This window comes from Myxocyprinus asiaticus, chromosome 31 (genome assembly GCF_019703515.2).
Source record: "Myxocyprinus asiaticus isolate MX2 ecotype Aquarium Trade chromosome 31, UBuf_Myxa_2, whole genome shotgun sequence".
Lineage (NCBI taxonomy): Eukaryota > Metazoa > Chordata > Actinopteri > Cypriniformes > Catostomidae > Myxocyprinus > Myxocyprinus asiaticus.
This window is the reverse complement of record NC_059374.1, coordinates 1,442,977-1,467,048: the sequence shown is the minus strand read 5'-3', so window position 1 is coordinate 1,467,048 and position 24,072 is coordinate 1,442,977. Positions and strand designations below refer to the sequence as shown.

General features: G+C 37.5%; 2 protein-coding genes across 3 annotated transcripts in view; one reads left to right on the top strand and one right to left on the bottom strand.

Moving 5' to 3' along the window:
* gfm1 (G elongation factor, mitochondrial 1) overlaps positions 1-21,717 on the top strand; it is a 37,407-nt gene extending 15,690 nt beyond the window's left edge. Inside the window, exons 14-18 of the mRNA XM_051665172.1 lie at positions 13,761-13,923; positions 14,411-14,555; positions 14,633-14,793; positions 21,054-21,107; positions 21,313-21,717. Of these exons, the coding sequence (XP_051521132.1) occupies positions 13,761-13,923; positions 14,411-14,555; positions 14,633-14,793; positions 21,054-21,107; positions 21,313-21,444 (655 nt within the window). The 3' untranslated portion in view covers positions 21,445-21,717. The remainder of the gene's footprint in view (positions 1-13,760; positions 13,924-14,410; positions 14,556-14,632; positions 14,794-21,053; positions 21,108-21,312) is intronic.
* On the bottom strand, positions 1,511-23,385 carry lxn (latexin). 2 transcript variants are annotated; one of them, XM_051665225.1, is made up of 8 exons: positions 23,285-23,385; positions 22,757-23,024; positions 12,632-12,790; positions 11,613-11,675; positions 7,570-7,747; positions 5,693-5,829; positions 1,834-1,896; positions 1,511-1,745 (listed from the first exon to the last, which is right to left on the bottom strand). In XM_051665225.1, exons 2-8 carry the CDS (start codon positions 22,865-22,867, stop codon positions 1,602-1,604), a joined length of 855 nt encoding a protein of 284 aa, XP_051521185.1. In that variant the 5' UTR covers positions 22,868-23,024; positions 23,285-23,385; the 3' UTR covers positions 1,511-1,601. The 2 variants fall into 2 exon arrangements, with proteins under 2 accessions (XP_051521185.1, XP_051521184.1); XM_051665224.1 differs by lacking the exon at positions 23,285-23,385 and having other exon boundaries at positions 22,757-23,140.
* Positions 23,386-24,072: the final 687 nt, after the last annotated feature.

The window sequence follows — 24,072 nt, the reverse complement described above, 5'->3', positions numbered from 1 at the left end:
TGGAATCTATGGGATAACACACAGTTGCAAGATGCCAATAACATATTTAGGAGTAAGTGAAGATTCAAGGGGCGTAAAAAAAGTATGCGTTAAAAAAATGAATGTAATTAATCATGTGCCTGGACCATAATGAGGAATATTATTTCCGTCTGAGCAATTCAAGTATGGAGTACCACCTGTTTTCTCCAGGGGGCAGTAAGCGAAAGCTGTATAGGCAACGTGCAGCTCATACAAAGAACAAACCACACTTACTGACAGCAGACATCACAAGATGAGAACAGGTTCTTGCGTTCAAACAGCTTGATGGAGCGCAAATCCGACCGCAGGGATCTCGAGACGTGTTTTTCTAAGTTTCAAATTTCATTTAACTCGACTAAAAACGGTATGTTTATGACACAACACAACCGAGACGCTCCAAAATCATTCACCTGATGCAGGTGTACATTGACACGTCCTTAAACAAGCCCTTATAATAAATCTCAGACTGATTGATGAATTCAATTGTTAAATGGATTGCTGTGAACTGTAGACCGATGATGGGCTTATGTTCAGTAATATGGAAATAAACCATATATTGCATTCTGAAGCCACTTTTTGAATTGTCTTTTTTAATGCTTTACTCATGTGCCAAAATAATGTAATGCATTTTAATTCTGTATAATTTTTTAATCATTATATATTGAATTATTTTTACTTGAGGGGCTTACTCAGCAAATATTTATGCATGTAATTAATTCAATTAAAAATGTTAATCAATTGACAGCCCTACTAGTATTTGAAACTTTAAAAATGATTTCCAGTAGGGCAGGGCAATATAGCTGCAAAAATTCTCAACATATTTCAGCTTATTAACTATATTTGATATATATCTCAAGATCATGTATTTGTTCTTAAATGGGAAGTTTCTTTTTGTTCAGAAGAACCATCATTTCAACCAAACAGCCATTGTAGCCAAGTATACTGAAAATGTGTAATGCATGAAATACAAATCTAAAAATAATGAAGGCATGTGTTCCACTGAACAATATTTAATCTTTTTTAGATATAAAAATAGCAATATTTACCCTACATTTATTTTTACCATTGTGTGAATGAACAGGGTGTGCAAAAACTAACTAAAGTTCCCTACTTTTTGGAGGCCAGTTAAATTGTATTATAATCCAATATAATACTATTGTATTTGTTTTTATTTACTTCACTTGTAGCTTTTATTTTGCCAGAAATCCGAGTGTGCTGTCGTATTTACACAGAACAGCACGTCACCCATTCACACAGGCCAGGTGTTCATCACAGCCTTTTGCAGTTTAATAATCACGTACATTATGTCAATACTGAGATTGATGAATTGTGCAGCCCTGAAGGACCGTGCATCTAATGATGTGCTCTTCAGAAAGCACATTGGCCAAATAAATAATGCATTAAAAAAGTTGCAAAATTATCACAATAATATCGTGAATTCAACATATCGCCTAGCCTTTATTTCCAATGAATAAACTGCACACAACTGGCATGGATTTACAGCTCTTTATTCAGCTCGATCAGAAACGGTGAGTCATTGCCACACAAATATAGTGCATGTAAAGTTATAGGTATATAAGAGCTCAGTATGCAGTGGATTGTGTTGTTGGTACAAAGCTGTTGGGTGGGTTGGCATTGTGGGGGCATTTGGGCTGCCATTCGGTCTCCAGCACTCTGACACCCCCATCTGGAGACCAGGATGCCAACAGCTTCCAATGAATGATCTCCTACAAACACATAAAACATGAATACACAAGACTAAAGAAATTCCTTTGAGGACATAAGTGTTTATACAGTGTTTGGACTTGTTGTCACCTGGGAGGGCAGATCATGAAGCAGAACGTGATACTTCAACATCAGCTGGTTGTCTTTGCTCTCCTGAAATAGATAATGTTGTAAAGTTCAGCTAATGCAATTCTCACACTCACATTCCGTTAACAAAAACTATCCAAATTTTAGTATAGTATAAGTTAGGGTTGGAGATCACATGTACACTGAAAACCCTAATAAGATGATTTTACTCGAGTGATTGAGTAACCTCATTTCCTCAGTTGAATTGAGTAATGGCGTGATATTGGCATCTCCAAAACTTGTGCAATTAAGTTCACTTAACTTGGTGATCACAGATTAACTTAACCATTTTAAGTAGACTAAACTCAAATTTGCTATTTAAATATTGTTGTTTCTGCTTGGTTATAATCTCAAATAAAGATTAGAACTTATTCTAGGTGAATCATAAAATAAACTTAATTCACCACAGAAATGCATATACAGGTGCATCTCAATAAATTAGAATGTCGTGGAAAAGTTCATTTATTTCAGTAATTCAACTCAAATTGTGAAACTCGTGTATTAAATAAATTCAGTGCACACAGACTGAAGTAGTTTAAGTCTTTGGTTCATTTAATTGTGATGATTTTGGCTCACATTTAACAAAAACCCACAAAATCTCAAAAAATTAGAATATGGTGACATGCCAATCAGCTAATCAACCCAAAACACCTGCAAAGGTTTCCTGAGCCTTCAAAATGGTCTCTCAGTTTGGTTCACTAGGCTACACAATCATGGGGAAGACTGCTGATCTGACAGTTGTCCAGAAGACAATCATTGACACCCTTCACAAGGAGGGTAAGCCACAAACATTCATTGCCAAAGAAGCTGGCTGTTCACAGAGTGCTGTATCCAAGCATGTTAACAGAAAGTTGAGTGGAAGGAAAAAGTGTGGAAGAAAAAGATGCACAACCAACCAAGAGAACCGCAGCCTTATGATTGTCAAGCAAAATCGATTCAAGAATTTGGGTGAACTTCACAAGGAATGGACTGAGGCTGGGGTCAAGGCATCAAGAGCCACCACACACAGACATGTCAAGGAATTTGGCTACAGTTGTCGTATTCCTCTTGTTAAGCCACTCCTGAACCACAGACAACGTCAGAGGCGTCTTACCTGGGCTAAGGAGAAGAAGAACTGGACTGTTGCCCAGTGGTCCAAAGTCCTCTTTTCAGATGAGAGCAAGTTTTGTATTTCATTTCGAAACCAAGGTCCTAGAGTCTGGAGGAAGGGTGGAGAAGCTCATAGCCCAAGTTGATTGAAGTCCAGTGTTAAGTTTCCACAGTCTGTGATGATTTGGGGTGCAATGTCATCTGCTGGTGTTGGTCCATTGTGTTTTTTGAAAACCAAAGTCACTGCACCCGTTTACCAAGAAACTTTGGAGCACTTCATGTTTCCTTCTGCTGACCAGCTTTTTAAAGATGCTGATTTCATTTTCCAGCAGGATTTGGCATCTGCCCACACTGCCAAAAGCACCAAAAGTTGGTTAAATGACCATGGTGTTGGTGTGCTTGACTGGCCAACAAACTCACCAGACCTGAACCCCATAGAGAATGGGGTATTGAGTACATATACAGTAAATGAACATACTTTCCAGAAGGCCAACAATTCACTAAAAATGTTTTTTTTTTATTGGTCTTATGATGTATTCTAATTTTTTGAGATAGTGAATTGGTGGGTTTGTTAAATGTGAGCCAAAATCATCACAATTAAAAGAACCAAAGACTTAAACTATTTCAGTCTGTGTGCATTGAATTTATTTAATACACGAGTTTCACAATTTGAGTTGAATTACTGAAATAAATTAACTTTTCCACGACATTCTAATTTATCGAGATGCACCTGTATGCCTGAACTTCAGTTGAACATGCACAAGGAGAACTGAGATACAGTGTCAAGAAAATGTGTGAACCCATTGGAATTAGCTGGTTTTCTGCATTTATTGCTCATAAAATGTGATCTCATCTTCATTAAAGTCACAAGTGTAGACAAACCCAATTTGCTTAAGGTAACACACAAACAGTTATAATCTTTCATATATTATTGTTCACATCCCATATGCAAGAAGCCAGCACACAATTCTCCTTACAGAACTGCTTCAGCTCAGCCATATTCTTAGGATGTCCGGTGTGAATGGCTCTCTCGAGGTCATTCCACAGCATCTCTATTGGGTTAAGATCTGTGCTCTGACTGGGACACTCCAAAAGGAGGATTTTCTTTTTAATCCATTCTGTAGTGGATCTACTTGTCGTCTACTGAGCTTCAGCTGGTGCACAGCCACCCTGACATTATCCTGTAGGATATCTTGATAAATTCGGGAATTCACTTTTCCCCCCTCGATGATGGCAAATGGCCCAGGCAAATCAGGATACTCCCTCCACCGTATTTCACCGTTGGGATGATGATTTCATGTTGGTATGCGGTGCCCTTTTTACACCATACATAGTGCTGACTGTTCTTCCCAAACAATTCAACCTTAGTTTCATCAGTCAAAAAACATTTTTCCAGTAGCGTTGTGGAGTGTCAAGGTGGTCTTTGGAAAACTTCAGGTGCGCAGCAATGTATTTGTTGGAAAGCTGCGGCTTCCTTCATGATGTCCTGCCATGGACACTATGCCTGTTTAATGTTTTCTGTATAGTAAACTCATGAACAGAGATGTTAACCAGTTCCAATGATTCCTTCAAGTCTTTATCTGTCACTCTAGGGTTATTTTTTACCTCATTGATCATTCTGTGGTGTGCCCTTTGAATCATCTTGGCTGGACGGCCACTTCTAGTGAGAGTACCCACAGTACTAAATCATCTCCATTTATAGACAGTTTGTCTAACTGTGGACAGTTGAATACCGAAGCTCTTCGAGATAACTTTGTAACCCTTTCCAGCTTTATGCAAAGAATCTTAATCGTTCTTCTTGATCGTAGGACTTCTGAGATCTCTTTTTTGCAAGGCATGGTCCACGTCAGCAGATCCTTCTTGTGAATAGCAAACTCAAAATGTTTAAGTGATTTTTAGAAGTCAGAGTAACTCACCCCCACACCTCCATTCTCGTTTCATTAATTAGATGCCAGGTTTGCCAACTCCTGACTTTCTTGTCTTTAGCCTAGGGATTTACTTATTTTTTTCCCACAGCATTGTGAATGTTTAATGGGATGTGTTCAATAAACACATGAAAGAGTATAACTGTTTGTGTGTTGTTAGCTTAAGCACATTAGTGTTTGTCTATACATGTGAAATTTAATGAAAATGAGATTACGTTTTATGAATAATGCAGAAATCCAGCTAATTCTAAAGGGTTCACATACTTTTTCTTGCCACTGTAGAGTTAAGTGGGTCCAACTTGATCAAAGGGGACACAGATCACTCAAATGGTGACATCACACGAAACAACTATTTGCAACAAAACATAATACTATAAAAGAGTTAAAACTTATAAAAGTTGAGCTAAAGTTCAAGCAGCATAGATATTTGAAATGTGAGCCCATCACTTGACATTAAGTAATCTTTAAATAAGACACTTGATTTGTCCAGTTATTACAACATTAGGGTTTGCAGTGTATACTGTACACTTTTCCTTCAACATCCTCTCCAAACTCATCTATTTAAAATTAATTTATTTTTTAGTTTTGCAAAGAAATTCATGCGTAGGCACTATATTTTTTTTCTACAAAACTAATTTTATGCATTAAAGCAGAAGCCTTCAGTTCGAAAGGTTTTAAAGTCTGAGAATCATGCTTATTGAAGTGCGCTCAATCTTTTGCTCATTAATTGACTGAATGAAGCAGCTCTGATCAGTTTTGATCACTTCTTGAACTTATATAACAGGAAGTAATTTTGTGGATCTACTCACCTGTTGTGTAACGCTAGCCACCTGTGCCATATTATACTCTGTGTTCTCATTGGATTCTTGTAGCATGATGAAAGATGCGGCCACACCAGCCAAATGCCAGAACGGCTTCATCTCTTGCCTCATGTTACCGTAGCTGTCTATTTATTTCACAATACATAGTTACTATATACACACACACACACACACACATTACATTGATACATTATGTAGATGTATTATGGCAAGCCGATTTTGCTTTTATTGCATCCAGTGTAACTCGTTATAATTGTATTTGTAATATTTTAATTAGAGCTCTACAGTATATTTTTTATAAGTAAGAAATCCATGTACAGAGCTCTCTTTGCATTTCTACTAGTAAGAATGCAATTGCAGAGCTCTACAAGAGTATTTTACTAGTAAAAACCCCAATAAAAGAGATCTACAATTGATTTTTTTACTAGTAATTACAGAGCTTTCTTACTTGTAAAAATGCAATTATGACGAGTAACCTGGGGAACATTAAAAGATAATTGGGCCTTCCTATTGGTGGTCAGTAGTATCATTGTCATATCTAATATACAGCATCCCCAAAAAACTATCCAGTTACACTTATTAGTGTCTCCATGTCATTGCATTATGACAAAATATAGAACAAGCACACTTTAAGCAAAACATTTAATAAAAAGTAGTTTGTTAGGTTTGAAAAAACAATAGATGTAGAGTTGAAAATGAAGACATGCAGTATTGTGACACTTTAGCTCTGATTTACTAAGGGTGTGTATGTATAAAAACACTCGTAAACTTGATGTCTGAGCACACGCAAAAAATGTCAGTTGATCTACCAACATAGTCTAAGGATTGTCTTTCAGATGCGCAAATTGATGTTTCTCAGCCACGTTTAAGGGTTTGCCTTAAATTGCATATTCATTGAGGCGTTCCTCCAACATGCACGAAATAAAGGGTGTCGATGCAAATAGATTGAATTAAACCTGCCAAGTGATTTATCATGTCAGAAAGTCTTTTCGGAAACTGAAATTACAAGAGCAAATTAATACGACTGAATTGACAGCTGTGCATCATGCTGTCATTGAGACTTTGAGAATTCATAGAACACCCATTGATGACATGCATTGTGATAAACTATTTCTCATGGAAAATGTAGTTAATTTTAAAACACGAAGTCATAGCTGATAACATAACTGATGATCATACACTCGTATCACTCATATATATATATATATATATATATAAGCCTACTTGAAAATAATAAAAATAGCTGGGATTTATGATGATTTCATATAGTTGCATAAATATAAGCCAGTTATGAATGGGATAATAATAAATGTCTTATCCTAGATTATACTGAATAAAAATTCAAAAGGTATTTTTCCATAAGTGAGTGATATGGAAAATTTTGGAGCAAACGCCTCCATTTTGAGGGTGTGTTCAACATGTTTGCACGTGTAGTTATTTGCACAATCATTCTTAGTAAAAATCACCCACAATACGCCCAGAAAGTGCACACGCAATTTGATAGATTGTACAAGAGATTGATAGAACAATAGATTGTTCTCGTTATTTGGGATCTTTGTGTTTGTCAACCGTAATTGGTTGATAATTCCACCTGTGTTTCCTCTGCTAGGACACCTGTGTGAACTTGAGAACTAACTTCATACATCCACTAAAAAGCACCAGAACACCAGTTCATTTAAAGTCATTGAACAATTATCACTCTGAAAACATGAAGTTAGTTCTGCAGCATTTGTGTGATTGTGTTATTTAATGCAATGACATTCAGACAGTTTTAAGTGTGACTTGAGAACAAATAATATTTGTTGGTGTTGAATGTTTATAGATTGTTGTGTTTAATTACACTGGTGTAGTTGTCTTCATGGTACCTGGTATAGCCTGCGAAGAGACGTGGCTTTCAGGTGTGTTGTGTTTGTGGTAGAAATCTTCCTCTTCAGACGAGTTTTTGAGCTGTTGTAGCCCCTCACAGTCACACTGAACCTCAGGTGAATTGTGTTGCTCACTCCTGGAGAACAACACCTGTGCTGAACACCTCAACACTGACCCCTGACAAACAACACCATCATGAGTCAAGAGAGACGTACTAGTAGACCTACAAACTGAAAGACAATTAGCATGTTCGAGGTATATGGGTTCCCTGTAGGATTTCAAATGTGCTTTTAAAATGTTTGAATTAGAGTAAAATGAGGTCTGTAACATTGTTAGAATACCGGATTTGCTAACAAGTTACTGCATAAAGATTTGCGTACTTGCGTTTTTCTAGTACACAATGGTTTCAATTGATGTTTGAGGGGTGACTATGTAACTTATGTTGTAGAACAAAATGTGAAAGTCTCTTCATGTAATCTTAACCACAGTCAATAATGAGAAATTCCTAAAGGGGAACTCATGGCAATTAGTCTTCAGAGTCGGCCTACAAATAGATGTCATGATTGAACAGCGCAATAATCCCACACTACAGTACTGAGAGAGAATGCAGTCACATTGAAAAGGTGACTTGCTTTAAAGCTTAAAGAACCCAAAAGTTTAATAAAAGTAGTCCATGTCACTCATCCATATTCCTAGCCTTCTGAAGGCATACAGTGAAAATGAAAACAAGACACTGTTCACGCAAGAACTTGCATCGTTTAGCGCCAACAAGATTTTCACTGGAAGCATTGAGTGGTTTCTCACCAATATCTTTATATGCCTTTTACTTAGTGAGTCACTACCCACTGCCATTGTATTGAAAAGAGGGCATATTAAACATGGAGTTCCAGAAATCAAAGAAAGTCATTTGGTTTAGAACAACATGAGGGTGAGTAAATGAAGTTTGCATTTTGGGTCAGTCTTCGGGGGTTTTATTGGGTCAAAAATGGACTTTGGTGGTGACTGATGTATATAGTCATCCACATTAGAGGTCGATCAATAGTGGAGTTTGCCAAAACTGATAACTAATGTGGTAGTTGGCCGATAGTTTTTAATTTATAGAAATGTAAAAAAAAAAAAAAAAAATAAAAAGTCTTATACTTTCCTTATTATGACGGGCACAGACAGAGTCCTAAATGAATAAAATCCCAGATGCAGTTTATTGTTAAACCAAAATGCAAAAAAATCAGAAACATTACGATTTGGCGCATAACGCAGGACTTTTTTTAAAGTATAAAACAAACCCACCGGGAACTCTTATTTTGAAATGACGTAATGAAAAACTATCAGCACCGATTAATCCGTAAAACCGATACATCGGTCTACCTCTAATCCACATGCTCAAAGTTGGTTTATTACATAATTGCATTTAAATTTTACATTAGATACGAGTTATTACTCAAGTATATGGAACTTTTGAATTAAATGCAGAATTATTTTACTCTAAAAGGTGCTATGTGGATTCAAACTAAACTTAATTGAATTATCACCTTATTTCTATAATTAATTTTGAAGACTAGCTACATTGATCTAACCACAGCAATAAGGAGTCATCCATAGTCTTATGGCATTTCACTGTAAATATTACACTGGTAAGTACATGGGGTTTAAAGTCTGGCCTCCAGGACGTATGGACAAATTATGGACTAAGTTTTCCTCCAGTGTAATAAACGATGAATAATGTTTAATATTAGGAAATAAACAGGCCTTGTTTGCCTTCAGATATTCCTGAAGATTACTTAAATTATCAGGAGCCTTATGAAAGGAAAACAATACCCGTTATGGATTAGGAAACAGTTTCACTAGCGCAGTCTAGGGCTCGGCGATGTGTAAAAAATATTTTAGCGACAATTGCCAATTGCAATATCCGATTACGACCGCTGAGGGTTGGTGATTTTTTTTTTTTTTTTTTTTTGCTTTAAAAATGTAATTCATTTATTGAAACACGAAAAACAAAAAGACACTTCTAAATTCAAATTGCACTTTAAACGATAAAGTGATCAAAAAAATCTTATTTAACCACCTCCCTAAATCCAAACCTTTACCATCTCCAACGGCTCCACTTGCCATTACAGAATCCGCAATGCATGCCAACCGTGAGGAAATAATGCGAACTAAACTCACAGCACCTCCCGAGATGATCGGAGATAATTTGCAGCATTCTCACAGACACTACTCTTATAAACCATTTTCAGACGAATGAAACGGAGAAAGAGAGTGAAAACACTATACATGCGCTTGTTCCACGAGACAGGGTCCCATTGCATGCCTCTGAACAAACAGCGAATCAGACACAAGCATTGACGGCTTTTCTTTCGTCTCTCCTTAAAAATATAATTAAAAAAAGTGTTTCTTCAAGCGTGTCTTTTTGACTAACAGCATTTCTTGTCGTGTCACACCAAGACGTCTTACTGGTCATCCACCTGTTGCAGGTAGATGAGCAAAATTACTCGCACATTAAATACATTTGGACGAGGAGCTTGCGAACTGGATTAAGCCTCATTGTATTTTGTGGGCGGCGGGTGCTAGATTCACATCCTGGTCACCGTTTAATATATTTGATGACTTCCCAGATCCATTATTTTACCATTTCCTGATATTGTCTATCATCATTTGTTCGCAGTTGGCATCTTTGTAAGACATCATCGATATCCGATTACATCGTCACATCGCCCAGCCCTAGCACAGTCCCAAATCAGTAAAGTGTTTTACTTGTGGGAACATTCAGAATATTATAACTATTCTTGCTGAATTTAAGAAAAATGTATTTAACTAAATTATTTATGCTAAATAGTGGCCTAAACACATTTAAAAATGTCAACCTCTTCCACAGTTGAAATAAGTCCACTTAATAGATTAGCATATTAATATAAAACTGCAACATTTTTGTAAAAATACCACAGTTACTGTTGTAAAATCATGTTTTAGTAAGGTTGATGTGTAGTTAAAAAAACCTTTATATTGGTGCATGTTAAAATAATCCAGCAGAGCGGATCCCTCGTGTGAGTGGTTATGTTCACTCGCACAAAAACCAGGTTTCAGTCGTGCATAACGTGTATAAAGCACCGAACATGGCGGGAAAAACCCTGCTATTCCTTTAGTACCTGCTGACCGTTTTATTTTATCTCATTGTGAAAATTATTGTATCGATCTGACAGGTAACATTAATCAATTACGAAATGTAAAAAATTATATATTACTAATATAATATCCAGTGCGTTACAGAGGCTGTCTCATGTTGCATACGCACTGTCAACAGATGGCGAGTACACAAAACTGACTAAATGCAAATGATACACATGGTGTTGTGCTGTTCTCATCAGCCCCGTTTCCACCTGGTTTTACAATGAGTCTCGGGTGATCCGATCACATGTGGTCAGGTGAGACACACGGTTTACACCTGGTCATTTAAATGTGTCTCCTGTGACCACTTGTGATCAGATTTGGAGGGGAGGGTCTCTGTTTCATGATGACAGACATCAATCACTCTGTCAGAGTGTTACTGCATGATATTAAAGTGCAACAAAGTCAGAAAAGACAAAGAAAGAGCAATAAGAAGATCCACGAAGCTCTCGTGATTGTGTATGTATCTGCTTTTTAACATTATATGATCAGATGGTTATTTCCTTTTAACACTGCTCGTAACTGGCAAAGTTTAAACTCTTGTTTTAGCACAGTGGTTGATTGACAGGTGAGGAGTGACACGTCACTGCTGCCTGGACGCTTACAGGACAGATTAGCATTTACACATCAAGTGTGATGTGGACATGTGTTTTTGACCACATTTGTATGTGGTTTTAGTGATCCAATCACAAAACGGTTTGGACCCTGTTTAGACCTGTATTTAGGGCTGACCACATGTGATCGGATCACCCGAAACGCATCGGGGCCATCACTACTGAAGTCGTCACCACAGGAAGTGAACAGCATCTCTGTTAGTCAGTGTGGGGTTACTGGTGATACTTCGATTAAACATTTCAGATAGAAATGAACTGAATCATACCCCACCGGCCCAGTCCATCACAGAGAAGTCCAGGTCATACTTCCTCCCTCCTGATGCTACATCCTGTCAACAGTCAAGAGTTAGTTGTTTTATCAATGTGATTTACAGTACACACTTATGACAGGTTCAGTCCTGCTGGAATCACCTGAGATTCTGTGATCAAACACAGCCAGCGATGGGACATTAGGAATCGTAAGGAATTTAACAATTCCAGATCCTTAGTGGTTCCAATGACTCTTTTAGTACTTTGAGGAAGAGAATTTGACAAATGCAATTTCTGTTGTATTTACTGCCTTCAACAGCCTGTTGCCAAATGTTGAGATCATTTTAGATGTCCACAGAGCAGATTGAACAAAATAGAAATCCAATCACTGATCTGAACCATATATTAAACAACAGTCTCCTAAGAGTCATTCGTTCGGGAACGATGTACTGCCGTTAGTACGGTGTTTCATCCACATCTGTGGGAAATCGCATAATCAGGAATCATTAATGGAAATTGAAAAGTTATGAAATTTATATGTTTGTAGAATAAAAAAGAAAATGGAACCAGTTCTGAACTGGTTCTCTTTTCAACCCTAAAGCCACAACCGTTTCACTACCAGCCCAGAGAACAGAACATTTAAATTCAGTCATCATTTTCTCACCCTCATGTCGTTCCAAACTCATGACTTTCTTCTGTTGAACACAAAAGGAGATGTTTAGCAGAATGTTAGCCTCAGTCACCATTCACTCTCATTGTATGAAAAAAAAGATGCAATAAAAAGTGAATGGAGACGGAGATGAAAATCTCCATCTCCAGAATGTCATAAGAGTTTGAATCAACATGAGGATGAGTAAATGCTGACAGAATGTGCATGTTTGGGTGAACTGTCCCTTCAAGCAGTGTTCCCACAGTCATGGAAAACCTGGAAATATCAGGGAATTTTACACTTGTCCTGGAAAAGTTATGGAAACGAATGAAATCTCAGTTTCCCCAATAATGATCTTAAGTAAATGAAGTGTAGTGTGCGACTCACCTCTGCTCGCGCCCTGTGCACTTCCTTCAGTCCAAACACTCTGAAGGGCGAGCCGTAGTGCTTGTTGATGTAGTGTAGGGCGACTTGAGCTGCCCGGCGGGCTGGGTAATGTGTGGGCACCAGATCTCCTGTAGACATGTCCACTGTTCTGCTCTCAGACTGTCACAGAGTCAAGACAAAGAGTCAAGAGTTACAGGCTGTGTTGTGTACTCAGCAGTGGACTCTCACCCTTTATCAATCTGTGTTAGAATAAAAGATCATGTGATCAGTGTTAAACAAACATCCTGTGTAAGAACGGTTTCTTCCTCAATAACTGCTGGAGCTGCAGTGCATTACAGACGCATGAGTGTTGCACTTCCTGTTAGACAGTTAGTGTGCTTTAGTCCCGCCCACTTTTAAAGAGACAGGTTAACATTTCTGTCAGCAGCTAACAACAGTTTCCTGATTGCAAAACAGTGTAAAATTAGCAGTTTAATAGGCAGATTTGTGTTTTGATCAGAGAAACCATCATTCAACCATCAGCCAATGTAGCCAGTTATATTCAAAATGTTTAATGCAAAAAGTAAAAGTCGTTAAAATAAGTCATTTTTCACCACATGAACATAAGGATGAATGATTAAACATTTTCATTTATATGCACCAATATTGTAACAATACAAATTACAATTAAACAAATTTGTAAAGTGTTGGACAAATTTTACAATTTATTTATTACTTTTATTATAGTTTTAATAACCACTTTTTACTTAAATATCTTTTTGCTAAAACTTTTAAAGCATGTAAAAAAAATAAACTTTTTGAATGATGACAAATTAATCAATGAATTTCAAGAAGTGAAATACAGTAAATATCTAATTAAAAATAGAGTACCATGAAGAATTACTTTTAATCATTTATATGCACCAAAATGACAATTTAAATTTTTATTCAAATTTAATAAACATCAGTATTTAGCTAAATATATCTTTACCAAAACATTTTAAAGCATGTAAGATTTGAGTGATGACACAAATGAATCATTGAATTTTGTTGTGAACTGATACGCAGTAATCATCTATAATTGTATATTACCATCTTAAATATTCAATATGTTCTCATCCCTAAAATGATTGTATTTTGACTGTTGCAGGTTTGACTTCACTCATAAGAAGCAGTCGGGGGGTTCGGGACAGTATGGTAAAGTGGTGGGCGTTCTGGAGCCGCTCGACCCCGAGAATTACACAAAACTGGAGTTTAGAGACCAGACCATCGGCACCAATGTACCCAGACAGTTTGTGCCTGCTGTGGAGAGGGTGAGACACACTCACTTCATTCATGACTGCCCTAGAAAATAGAGTGCCAAAGACATCCTGATGATGGTGTGCTATTTCCAGTGGACTTTTGAAGTGTGCATACTTATGCATGTTTTTTCTGCTAATATTACCCACAGCACAAGTGAAGAAATAATTCATTTGAAGATTAAATGAATTTAGATGCTGTTGTTTTATGGCAAACACAGTATGCAACAAAGAGGTCTATGTTATCCAGATATGATTTTGACATGGTCGTATGTCTCAATACTGACATACTTTCTACATACTTTGTGTGTAGTAGCATGCAAGAGTACATATTTAGACCATCTCATCTCTCTCTTCTTCACATGGCATGGTTTTCCTTTACAAAATGGATCGTTCCATCTCAACATTGGACAAACCGTGTTTGATGTTGTTGTAAAATGCAGATAAAACACACAACTTGCTTTAATATTCTGTCATGTCTCTCTCTGTTTGGTTTTCTCAGGGTTTCAGGGAAGCGTGCGAGAAAGGTCCTCTGACGGGACACAAGATATCTGGAGTGCGCTTTGTGTTGGATGACGGAGCGCACCACATGGTGGACTCTAATGAAATCTCCTTCATTCGGGCAGGAGAGGGCGCCCTCAAACAGGGTATGAACACTGTCAGTCACTCCACGGCTTGATCTGATGTTTGATGTTTCTCATTAATCATGATTCTCTCTCGTCAGCGATGGAGAAAGCTAATGTTGTGATTCTGGAGCCGGTCATGTCAGTGGAGATTGTGGCTCCGAATGAGTTCCAGGGGACCGTTATTGCTGGGGTCAATCGTCGCCATGGTGTCATCACAGGACAGGACGGAGCGGAGGGGTATTTCACACTATACGCTGATGTGAGTCACAGCATTGATCAACATTTACATCTGAATCAATCCACTTAATCTCATGAATCATATTCAATACATAAAGTTTCATGTTCAATACAAGTTAAGCTCAATCAACAGCATTTGTGGAATGTTGATTACAACAAATTAATTGACTCGTCTCTCCTTTTCTTTAAAAAAGGAAAAATCTGTGTTCCAGTGAGACACTTACAATGGAACTCATTTCTTTTTATAGATGAGAGACTAGTTGAAATACATTTTTGTGATAATCAACATTTTGTAACAAATGTTGTCGATTGATCTTATTGTATTGAACCCGGAATATTCCTTTATGGATGATTTTCGTGATGATTAAATACATATTACTCCCTAAATTAGGGCTGTGTATTGATACAGATTTCCCAACTCAATTCCGATTCACAAGTTTTCGATTCTGATCTCAAATCGATTTGATTCTGATCTGTTAAATTCATATGGGTACACAGGGTTGGGCTGTAACAGAATACATGTAACGTTATGTTTTGAAGCACTTGCATTCAGAAGTGTTACTTTAAAAAAAAATTGGTTAGAATACTTCTCTCATAATGAACAAATGAGGCACAAGTGAAAAAATGAATGTCAACCAAGAAAGAAACTGTTTTTCTAAACAGCACACAAGTGCATGCAACACACTCACTCTCTCGTCCTTTAGAGCAGCAGCGCATGCGATGTGTTGCCAGGTTCACGTTCCCAACAAATTTGAAAACTCAAGTCGCGGGTTAAAATCATAGAATCGCGGGTTGTGTTTTTGGGACACTTTAAAAATGGACAGTGGTCAACAGAAGGTCTGATGGTAGGCACTAAATGGAAACGCGGGGGTCTGGGTATCTCAGCGAGTAAAGACGCTGACTACCACACCTGGAGTCGCGAGTTCGAATCCAGGGTGTGCTGAGTGACTCCAGCCAGGTGTCCTAAGCAACCAAATTGGCCCGGTTGCTAGGGAGGGTAGAGTCACATGGGGTAACCTCCTTGTGGTCGCTATAATGTGGTTCTCGCTCTCGGTGGGACATGTGGAGAGTTGTGCGTGGATGCCGTGTAGAATAGCATGAAGCCTCCACACGCACTACGTCTCCACAGTAATGTACTCAAGCCACGTGAGAAGATGCGCGGATTTATGGAAAGCCAAGAGGGTCAGAATTCACGTGTTTATTGCCATGTTAAGTAAATGGCATTAGGCGTTACATAAACGCCGTATAAAGTCACGCGTTAAGTAAATGCCACACGCCATCCGGTGTTATTTTAGCGCCTCGCATAACTTAATTAGCACATTCATGTGAATTTTGACCCTCTTGGCTTTCCATACGGATTGATGGTCTCAGACGCGGAGTCAACTGAGATTAGTCCTCCGCCACCTGGATTGAGGCGAGTCACTACACCACCACGAGGACTTGGAGCACATTGAGAATTGGGCATTCCAAATTGGAAAAAAAATAAAAATAAATAAAAAGGGAAATGCAACTCCTTATTCATATATAATGATTCCTGGATTTAATGTCCGTCAACCGCACCGGCACACTTTAAGTATCGGCGCGCTGTCAGATGTTCAGTGCAGTCAGCAACGTTATTTCCACAAATATAACATTCACGTGCATGATGTTTCCTGCGATTGTTGCAGTGTAAATAAATGAATGCAGCTGCAGATGTGGCTTCGGTCTAAAGACGGAGTAAATACGAATGGCTCTCGATAAGCATTTGGTGAGTCACATCCACGTCAGAAAATTGCAGAATGAAGGACTTGAGAAATAGCAGTTATTAACGACAATAATACTATGAATAGGTAAAATATGGTAGGAAGTACTGCAAATACAGAAAGAGGGAAAAGGACTTGAAGTAGATCAGAGTCCAGACGACAGCAGAAAAACCTTGTAAATAACTACTGTAAAATGTGTGGTTTATACACGTATGGGGGGTTAGTTCAGTGTGACACGATGTAACATACAGACATTAATATTTATCACTTTTTAAAAAAAGTCTCATACAAAATGATTCACAAAAAATAAAAAACAATAAAAAAAACAAATGTGTAAAATGATCAATAGCACCCAAAAATAACTGTTGGTAATAATATAAAAAATAAAAAAAAATAAATAAATAGGCCTTAATATGGAAATATGCAAGTAAGCCAAATGTACTTGTATACTAATATACTTCATTGTTGTCACATAACCTCACTATTTTGTTTAATTTCTATACGTGCCATCCAATTATCTCAAATAAATATGGTTTATTTGCATTTCTGATCTAATTTTGTCAAAATATTATTCTTTGTCAGTCCAGCCAAGTAATGGGTCAAGAAAAATATTAAAACGTTGTTAAAATATTGTAGTTGACCACAAACTGCATTGTTTGTCTACTGCCTGCAATAGAGAAACATTAGTGTCAAACTCCACATCTAATTTAAAGAAAAAGCTATTCAGATTGACGGCTCAGATAACAATGTCACACCAATTCTTCCAATTGTGCCTTGCCTTTATAAATATGTATTCTAGAAGTATTCTTGTATTCTGAATAGGTTACATTGTTATGTGGTGTATTTGGGATACTTTACTGAATACATTTAAGAGTTTTTCATATTCAGCCCAGAATACTTTCTTAAAGCAATCCCAACCCTGTGGGTACATTTCTGTTACAATGTCCATTTTGCTTGCATATATAAAATTAAATCTCTCTCAGCTAATTCTCTTTATTATAAAGGGACCTTCTAGGTACAATTTAAAAAAAAAAAAATATATATACATTTTTCAAATTATATTTTATCATTAGTTTCATCAAATTGGTTATTTTAGCTTTTTAAAAATGTTCAAATTCAGTCTATTCCATCAATAAATGTCTTGAAATTACATTTATTATGTTGCATATACATGTTTAATTGTTTATTTACATCATTTGTACTATTTACAAGTATTTACATTGATATATAGAACACGTGCTAAATCAGTACTGTACCTTTAAGACTAGTGGCATTAATCAGTGCACACATATTAATGAGAGAAGACGTGCATCATTTCTTTAACGCATTCATGAGTGATTAGGATAATTCTTTTTTTTGTTGTTTTTAAATTAACAACTGACTGTAAAAATACAGAAAGGGTATTAAGAGACATAGAACAAGTTAAACCAAACTTTTACCCTCAGCATGCAGTAAAAGGTTGTTAATAAGTTCTTATCCGCTATACTACTCAATCACTGCTTAGTGAAATCTCAACATTTACAGGGAGTCACGTGACACCATGCGAGGATCAGATGTGTGAACAGCGAGCTCTGCGCACTTTGCTAGTTTTAACACTTTTAATGATATAAACCGGTGAGATTCGATGCACTCTGTTCCATAACAGGAGGACAATGTCAAAATTCAAAAGCCTCGGGCTCTGGAGACAATAAAAGACACTTACATGCTCAAGCTGACACCCCAGAGAAGGCTGCAAGCCAGGGAGCCGATTTGGTCGGAGAGATGCGGGAGATGATGCGAGAGATGCTGGGCATGTCAGCAATGATGACAAAGGTCATTGCTGACTTGGATCGACTGCCATGGAGACAAAGTTCTCCGAGATGGTTACAAAGGTGGGGGATGTCGAGAAACGGATAGATTATCTGGAGTCATCAGAGGGGGAATTATCTGCTAATCCGCTAGCAACCAAGGTGGATTTGGAGCGTGTTTGGTAGAAGTTGGGGGACATAGAAAAACGTAGCCGGCGGAATAACGTCCATATCGTCGGAATTCCTGAGGGCGAAGAGGGTCAGAATATGGTGAAATTCCTGGATGGGCTCCTTCCGAATCTGCTCGACATAACAGGCCATAAACTGGAAATCGAGCAAGCTCACAAGGTTCCGGCACGGAGATCCACGGAGGGAGACAGGCCCCGATTAATTCTGGCCAAATTTCTGAGGTCATCCGATAAAGCTTGTTACGCGAGGCGAGGAGTAAAGAGAGGAAACAGCATTTTCTTGTTCCCAGACTTTGCGCCTTTTAACGAGAAACGTGATCGATTCAATGAATGCAAGAAACATTTACATCAACGGAAGGTCACTTTTGCACTGAAGTTAAATCACACCCCGCATTTGCATTCAGTATGGACAAGTGTCCAGAGTGTTTAATTCTGACATTTATTTAAATGTTGCCACGAGCATATGGCTGAACCCCAAATTATGTATTAATAAGTCCCCTTTCTGCTGGACAGAGTGGATTGTGAGGGATGTTAATACACTCGTGACCTATATGAGAGTGGAGTGTTGAGTTCCTTTGAAAATTTGGTTCAACATTTTGGGATTCCCAGATCTCAGTTCTTTAGGTATTTACAGCTGCGTCATCTACTATTTTTGGGAGTAGCATACACCCCCCTAAAGCAGCAGATACTCTGGCAGAGGTGATTACTGCTTTTGGAAAAGATAATTAGGCATCAGTGTATTACTCCCTGCTAATTCAGAGTCTGGGGGACGGAGCTTTAACTTCTCTCAAGAGATTATGGGAGAAAGATTTAAACTTGGTATTGGAGGTGGGAGTGTGGGCTAGGATTCTAAAAAACGTCAAGTCTGCATCTAGAGATGCAAGGGTGCGCCTTATGCAATTCAAGATTTTACATAGATTCTATTGGACCCCTCTAGATTATATAGGCTTGGTCTTAAAGACACACCCACCTGCTGGCAATGCCAATCAAAAGATGGAGACACAACCCATGTTTTTTTTGGTGGTGTGTTAAGATCCAAGAATTTTGGTTGAAGGTTCTGAGATTTATGTGCGACACTCAGTATTCATTTTGCCCCAGACTCTGTATTTTAGGCGATGGGGCGTTCATTAATATAGGGGATACATATATAAAAAGTTGGGTCCTAGTTATAGAGTTATGATCAGCAGACAGATAATTCTTAGGGGATGGAGATCAGCTGGAGCACCCTCATTTCAGGAGTGGTGCACAGAGATAGGCGTGGTGGTGGCATTCAAGGAGGTGACATATAGAAGGCTGGGAAAACTGGATTTGTTTAATAGGAAGTGGGGTAGATATTTTGCCTTTTTGGAGGGTTCTCAGGGAGGGGCAGTGGAGAGGGATTTGTAGTTTTAAATGTGTGCGCACATTCTTACCGTTTTTTTAAAGTATACTTAAGATTTTTTGTTTATGTTCTAAATAATTATGACATAGCGCGAGATTTGGTTGCACATGCGAGTGATTTACTTGCATTATAGAGGGTTGTCACAAAGAGTGAGAGACCGATTTTGGGATTTAAGAATCAATATCGATATAAAAAAAATATATATATATTTTTACCCAGCCCTACCCTAAATCATAACTGTAATGCAAATAAATACTATTTTCAAGGCTGTTGATTTACCTCCTTAAATGAATGCAATTAATCATGTGCCCGGACCATAATGAGGAATATTATTTCCGTCTGAGCAATTCAAGTATGGAGTACCACCTGTTTTCTCCAGGGGGCAGTAAGCGAAAGCTGTATAGGCAACGTGCAGCTCATACAAAGAACAAACCACACTTACTGACAGCAGACATCACAAGATGAGAACAGGTTCTTGCGTTCAAACAGCTTGATGGAGCGCAAATCCGACCGCAGGGATCTCGAGACGTGTTTTTCTAAGTTTCAAATTTCATTTAACTCGACTAAAAACGGTATGTTTATGACACAACACAACCGAGACGCTCCAAAATCGTTCACCTGATGCAGGTGTACATTGACACGTCCTTAAACAAGCCCTTATAATAAATCTCAGACTGATTGATGAATTCAATTGTTAAATGGATTGCTGTGAACTGTAGACCGATGATGGGCTTATGTTCAATAATATGGAAATAAACCATATATTTTGCATTCTGAAGCCACTTTTTGAATTTTAATGCTTTACTCATGTGCCAAAATAAATCAAATTGAAATTGTATTTTTATAATATATTTTAATTATTTAAATAACTTTATGATTTAATCGTTATATATTGAATTATTATTTGAGGGGCTTACTCAGCAAATATTTGTGTGTGATTAATAAGATTATACCATGTAATGAATTAGATTAAATATTAGTCAATTGACATATCTAATTATTTTATAATAAATAATTATACACACTAACTGAAAGTATGTATCATTTTAAATTTAGTGTTATTATAATGTCTTTAACAAAAATTATTGTATTAAAGTAATAATAATCAATAGAGAACGTCATAATCGTAATCACAATTTGGAAAATTAATTCCTGTCTGTTCTCTGTCCTCGTATTTCCTGTAGATTCCATTGAATGACATGTTTGGATACTCAACAGAACTGCGCTCCTGCACTGAGGTAAAACATCAACATAAACTGTTACTGATATTATTAGAATAGAACTGGAGTATTTAACTACTAATGGAAATACATAAGTTAACATGAAATCAAAACTGTAGCCATACACATTCCTTGTTTTATCAGTGCAGGTTGTTTATAATAAAATCAAAAGAATGAGGCTCTAAATGGGCAGTCGGTCATTGCAGTATTGTGTCGTTTTCAGGGTAAAGGCGAGTACACTATGGAGTACAGCAGGTATCAACCCTGTCTGCCGTCTGCACAGGAAGAACTCATCAACAAATACCTGGAGGCAACAGGACAACTGCCGGCCAAGAAAGGGAAATGGAAGAACTGAACCATCACATGTGGTTTTATATATATATGGGAGTTGTATATATCTGAACAAGTCGAGCAAATCTCTGTGACTTCCTCATAAGATGCTTGAAAAGAAAGTTTGACCAGATAAGTTATACAGTTCCTCCCCTTATAAGGTCACAGGTCATTTTTAAAGATAAAGGCACATTGCTTTTATGAAAGCAGAAATGACAAAAAATGGCTTTGTTCATGCACTGTAAATGACTTTGTACAGCAAGTGTCGTAATTATGATAAAATTAAGTTTTAGCGGTGTCTCTGTGTCTGTAATGTGTGTCCAATGTTGGGTGTAATCTGATCTTGGTTCAATTTGTGTAATTCACTCAACCTCACTTTGAAAAGTCTCATTTTATTCCACTAACTGGCAGAAAGTACTTTCATTCCATCACAATATACAGATCTGAATTGTAGGTGGCGCTCTAACACATTTTAGTCCTCACAGATGTGCTCGTCCATTGACATTCAGTCTAATTTTCAGTTCAAGCACCACCCTCATTATTTCATTGAATATCTCGGCCTCTGAGCGGACTACAAGCTCAATCTAGGTGTCAATAGAAAGCGGAGATCCTCCCCTTTGATATAAAACATTTTATCATCAATAGTCAGAAACATTTTTTGATGATTTGTTTAACATGCTTTTCCTTCTGGATGGATATTTTGTCCTGGACATCGAAGATATAATATTGGATTATTCACACAAGCAAGCACACAGACAAGTAAACACTGTTTTAGAAAACTTCCAAATGTAAAAGCAGATATAAAGTTTTTGACTATCTGGGGCTTACTGCAACAGTTAGAGACGTTTATATTTCATAACTTACAGAAATCATATTTCACATGTTCCTGAGAGTGAGAGCTTTCATTTGAGATATGATTTGTCTGTTTCAGTGCTATTTAAAGACTTTTATTTTTATATTAATATTTCTACCCCACTACATCTAGGGGGCGCTAATTTTCAACTCGAATGGTTTGAGGCCTTATTTTGCAATTTTAAGTAACATAAATGCTTTAGTGTCTGAGAAAAGTTCAGATTCTAATCTTTCAAATGATACTGCAGATGCCTGACTGATGCATTTCCACAATACAGCGCCCCCCATAGAGTTTAAGGGTTTAAAAGTGAGGTAATTAGTAAAGTGATTACTTCGTTCACGAAAAACACGTCACAAATACACAAAATGTCATTTTAAAGCAGAGGGGAAAAACAGGTTTAGCATTTAGGAGGAGATATTTATAATAATGGTATGAATAATCATAATTTGAAGAAACCCCTAACCTACACATCAGATTGTTGTACCTCAGACTGTTGAATGGCATTGAGATGATCCTGTGGAGGTTCCTGAGAAACTGGAAGAGCTGGACTGAGCTGGACCACAGCAATAAGAACCAGTGAAACCCAGCAGAACATGATCCTAGTCCACAGCGAGACTCCAACAGCTCTGGAGAACACGGAGACGTCTGAAGAATGCTGCCGTTTATAAAGCGTCTCGATGAGCAGAGAGCTGATGCGTTCCAGATGACCAATTAGTTAATGAGTTTTCAAAGCAGTTGATATTATTTCCAGTCTGTGATAGGGTGATATCAAGAAACAAACAATTATTGTTTTTAATAATAGATTAAAATAGCTTTAAACTCTTTAATCAGTGGTTTTCAATCTTGATGCAGTGCACACGTTGTATTTACATTGGACATTTTACCCGGCCCTCGCTTCCTCCTCCAAAAGAAAGCTAGAGATGTATCACAGTGGTGCTGAAACCCAGGATCAGGAGGAAGTGAGGGCCGGGTAAAATATCCAACATAAACACTCTACTGCACACACAAAGACCTGCTTTTCAGCATAACATTAAATGTGCACTCGATCACTGCTGCGTGCGTCTCTTTCCCCCCGGCGGTCTGGATTGCCCTTTTAATCCCTCTCCACTCTCACTGCAAACACAGAACAGCTGTTAGATGTGATTTACCACAGGTGTCAATCCTTACTGTTCTGTCTCTCATGGCCTTGCTCTCTGCAAACGTCACTTGGCCACGTCCCCATCATCAAACAGTGATAAAAGATTTTGGTCATTTGCCCTACTCCAAGTCATTCAGTAAATACAGATAATTCAATTCCTATTTGAATTGCTCTATTCACCCACACCCACCTGTGGCTATATTTCAAGTATTTAATTTTTTTCAACCACAAGATGTCACTGTGGCCTCCAAGCTTCACTCTGGAGCACTCTGAGCTCGATTGTTATGACTGAAGTAGAAAGCACGCCCCCCTCATTACCATACGGACACAGAAATGTAGAAATAAATAAATGTAGAAATAAATGAGGAAACAAGTACATGTGGAAATAAATCAATACAATAATATATAAGGAAATAAATGCACAAATACTCATTATGGCAGTAATGAGTATAATAATCTATTCATAAATGATTTATATGTACACTTTAATCATTTTTTAAATTCCTTTGCAAATATATGTATTTATTTTTTAATACTGTCACATTTGGTCCTCCATAGTAAATAAGGTGTCTCAAAAGAAACGGCTTTTGTTTTGTTTGCAATCATGTCAGCTGTATCTGAGGAAAATGTTGCATTGATACAACAAAGCAATCAAAAGTTAT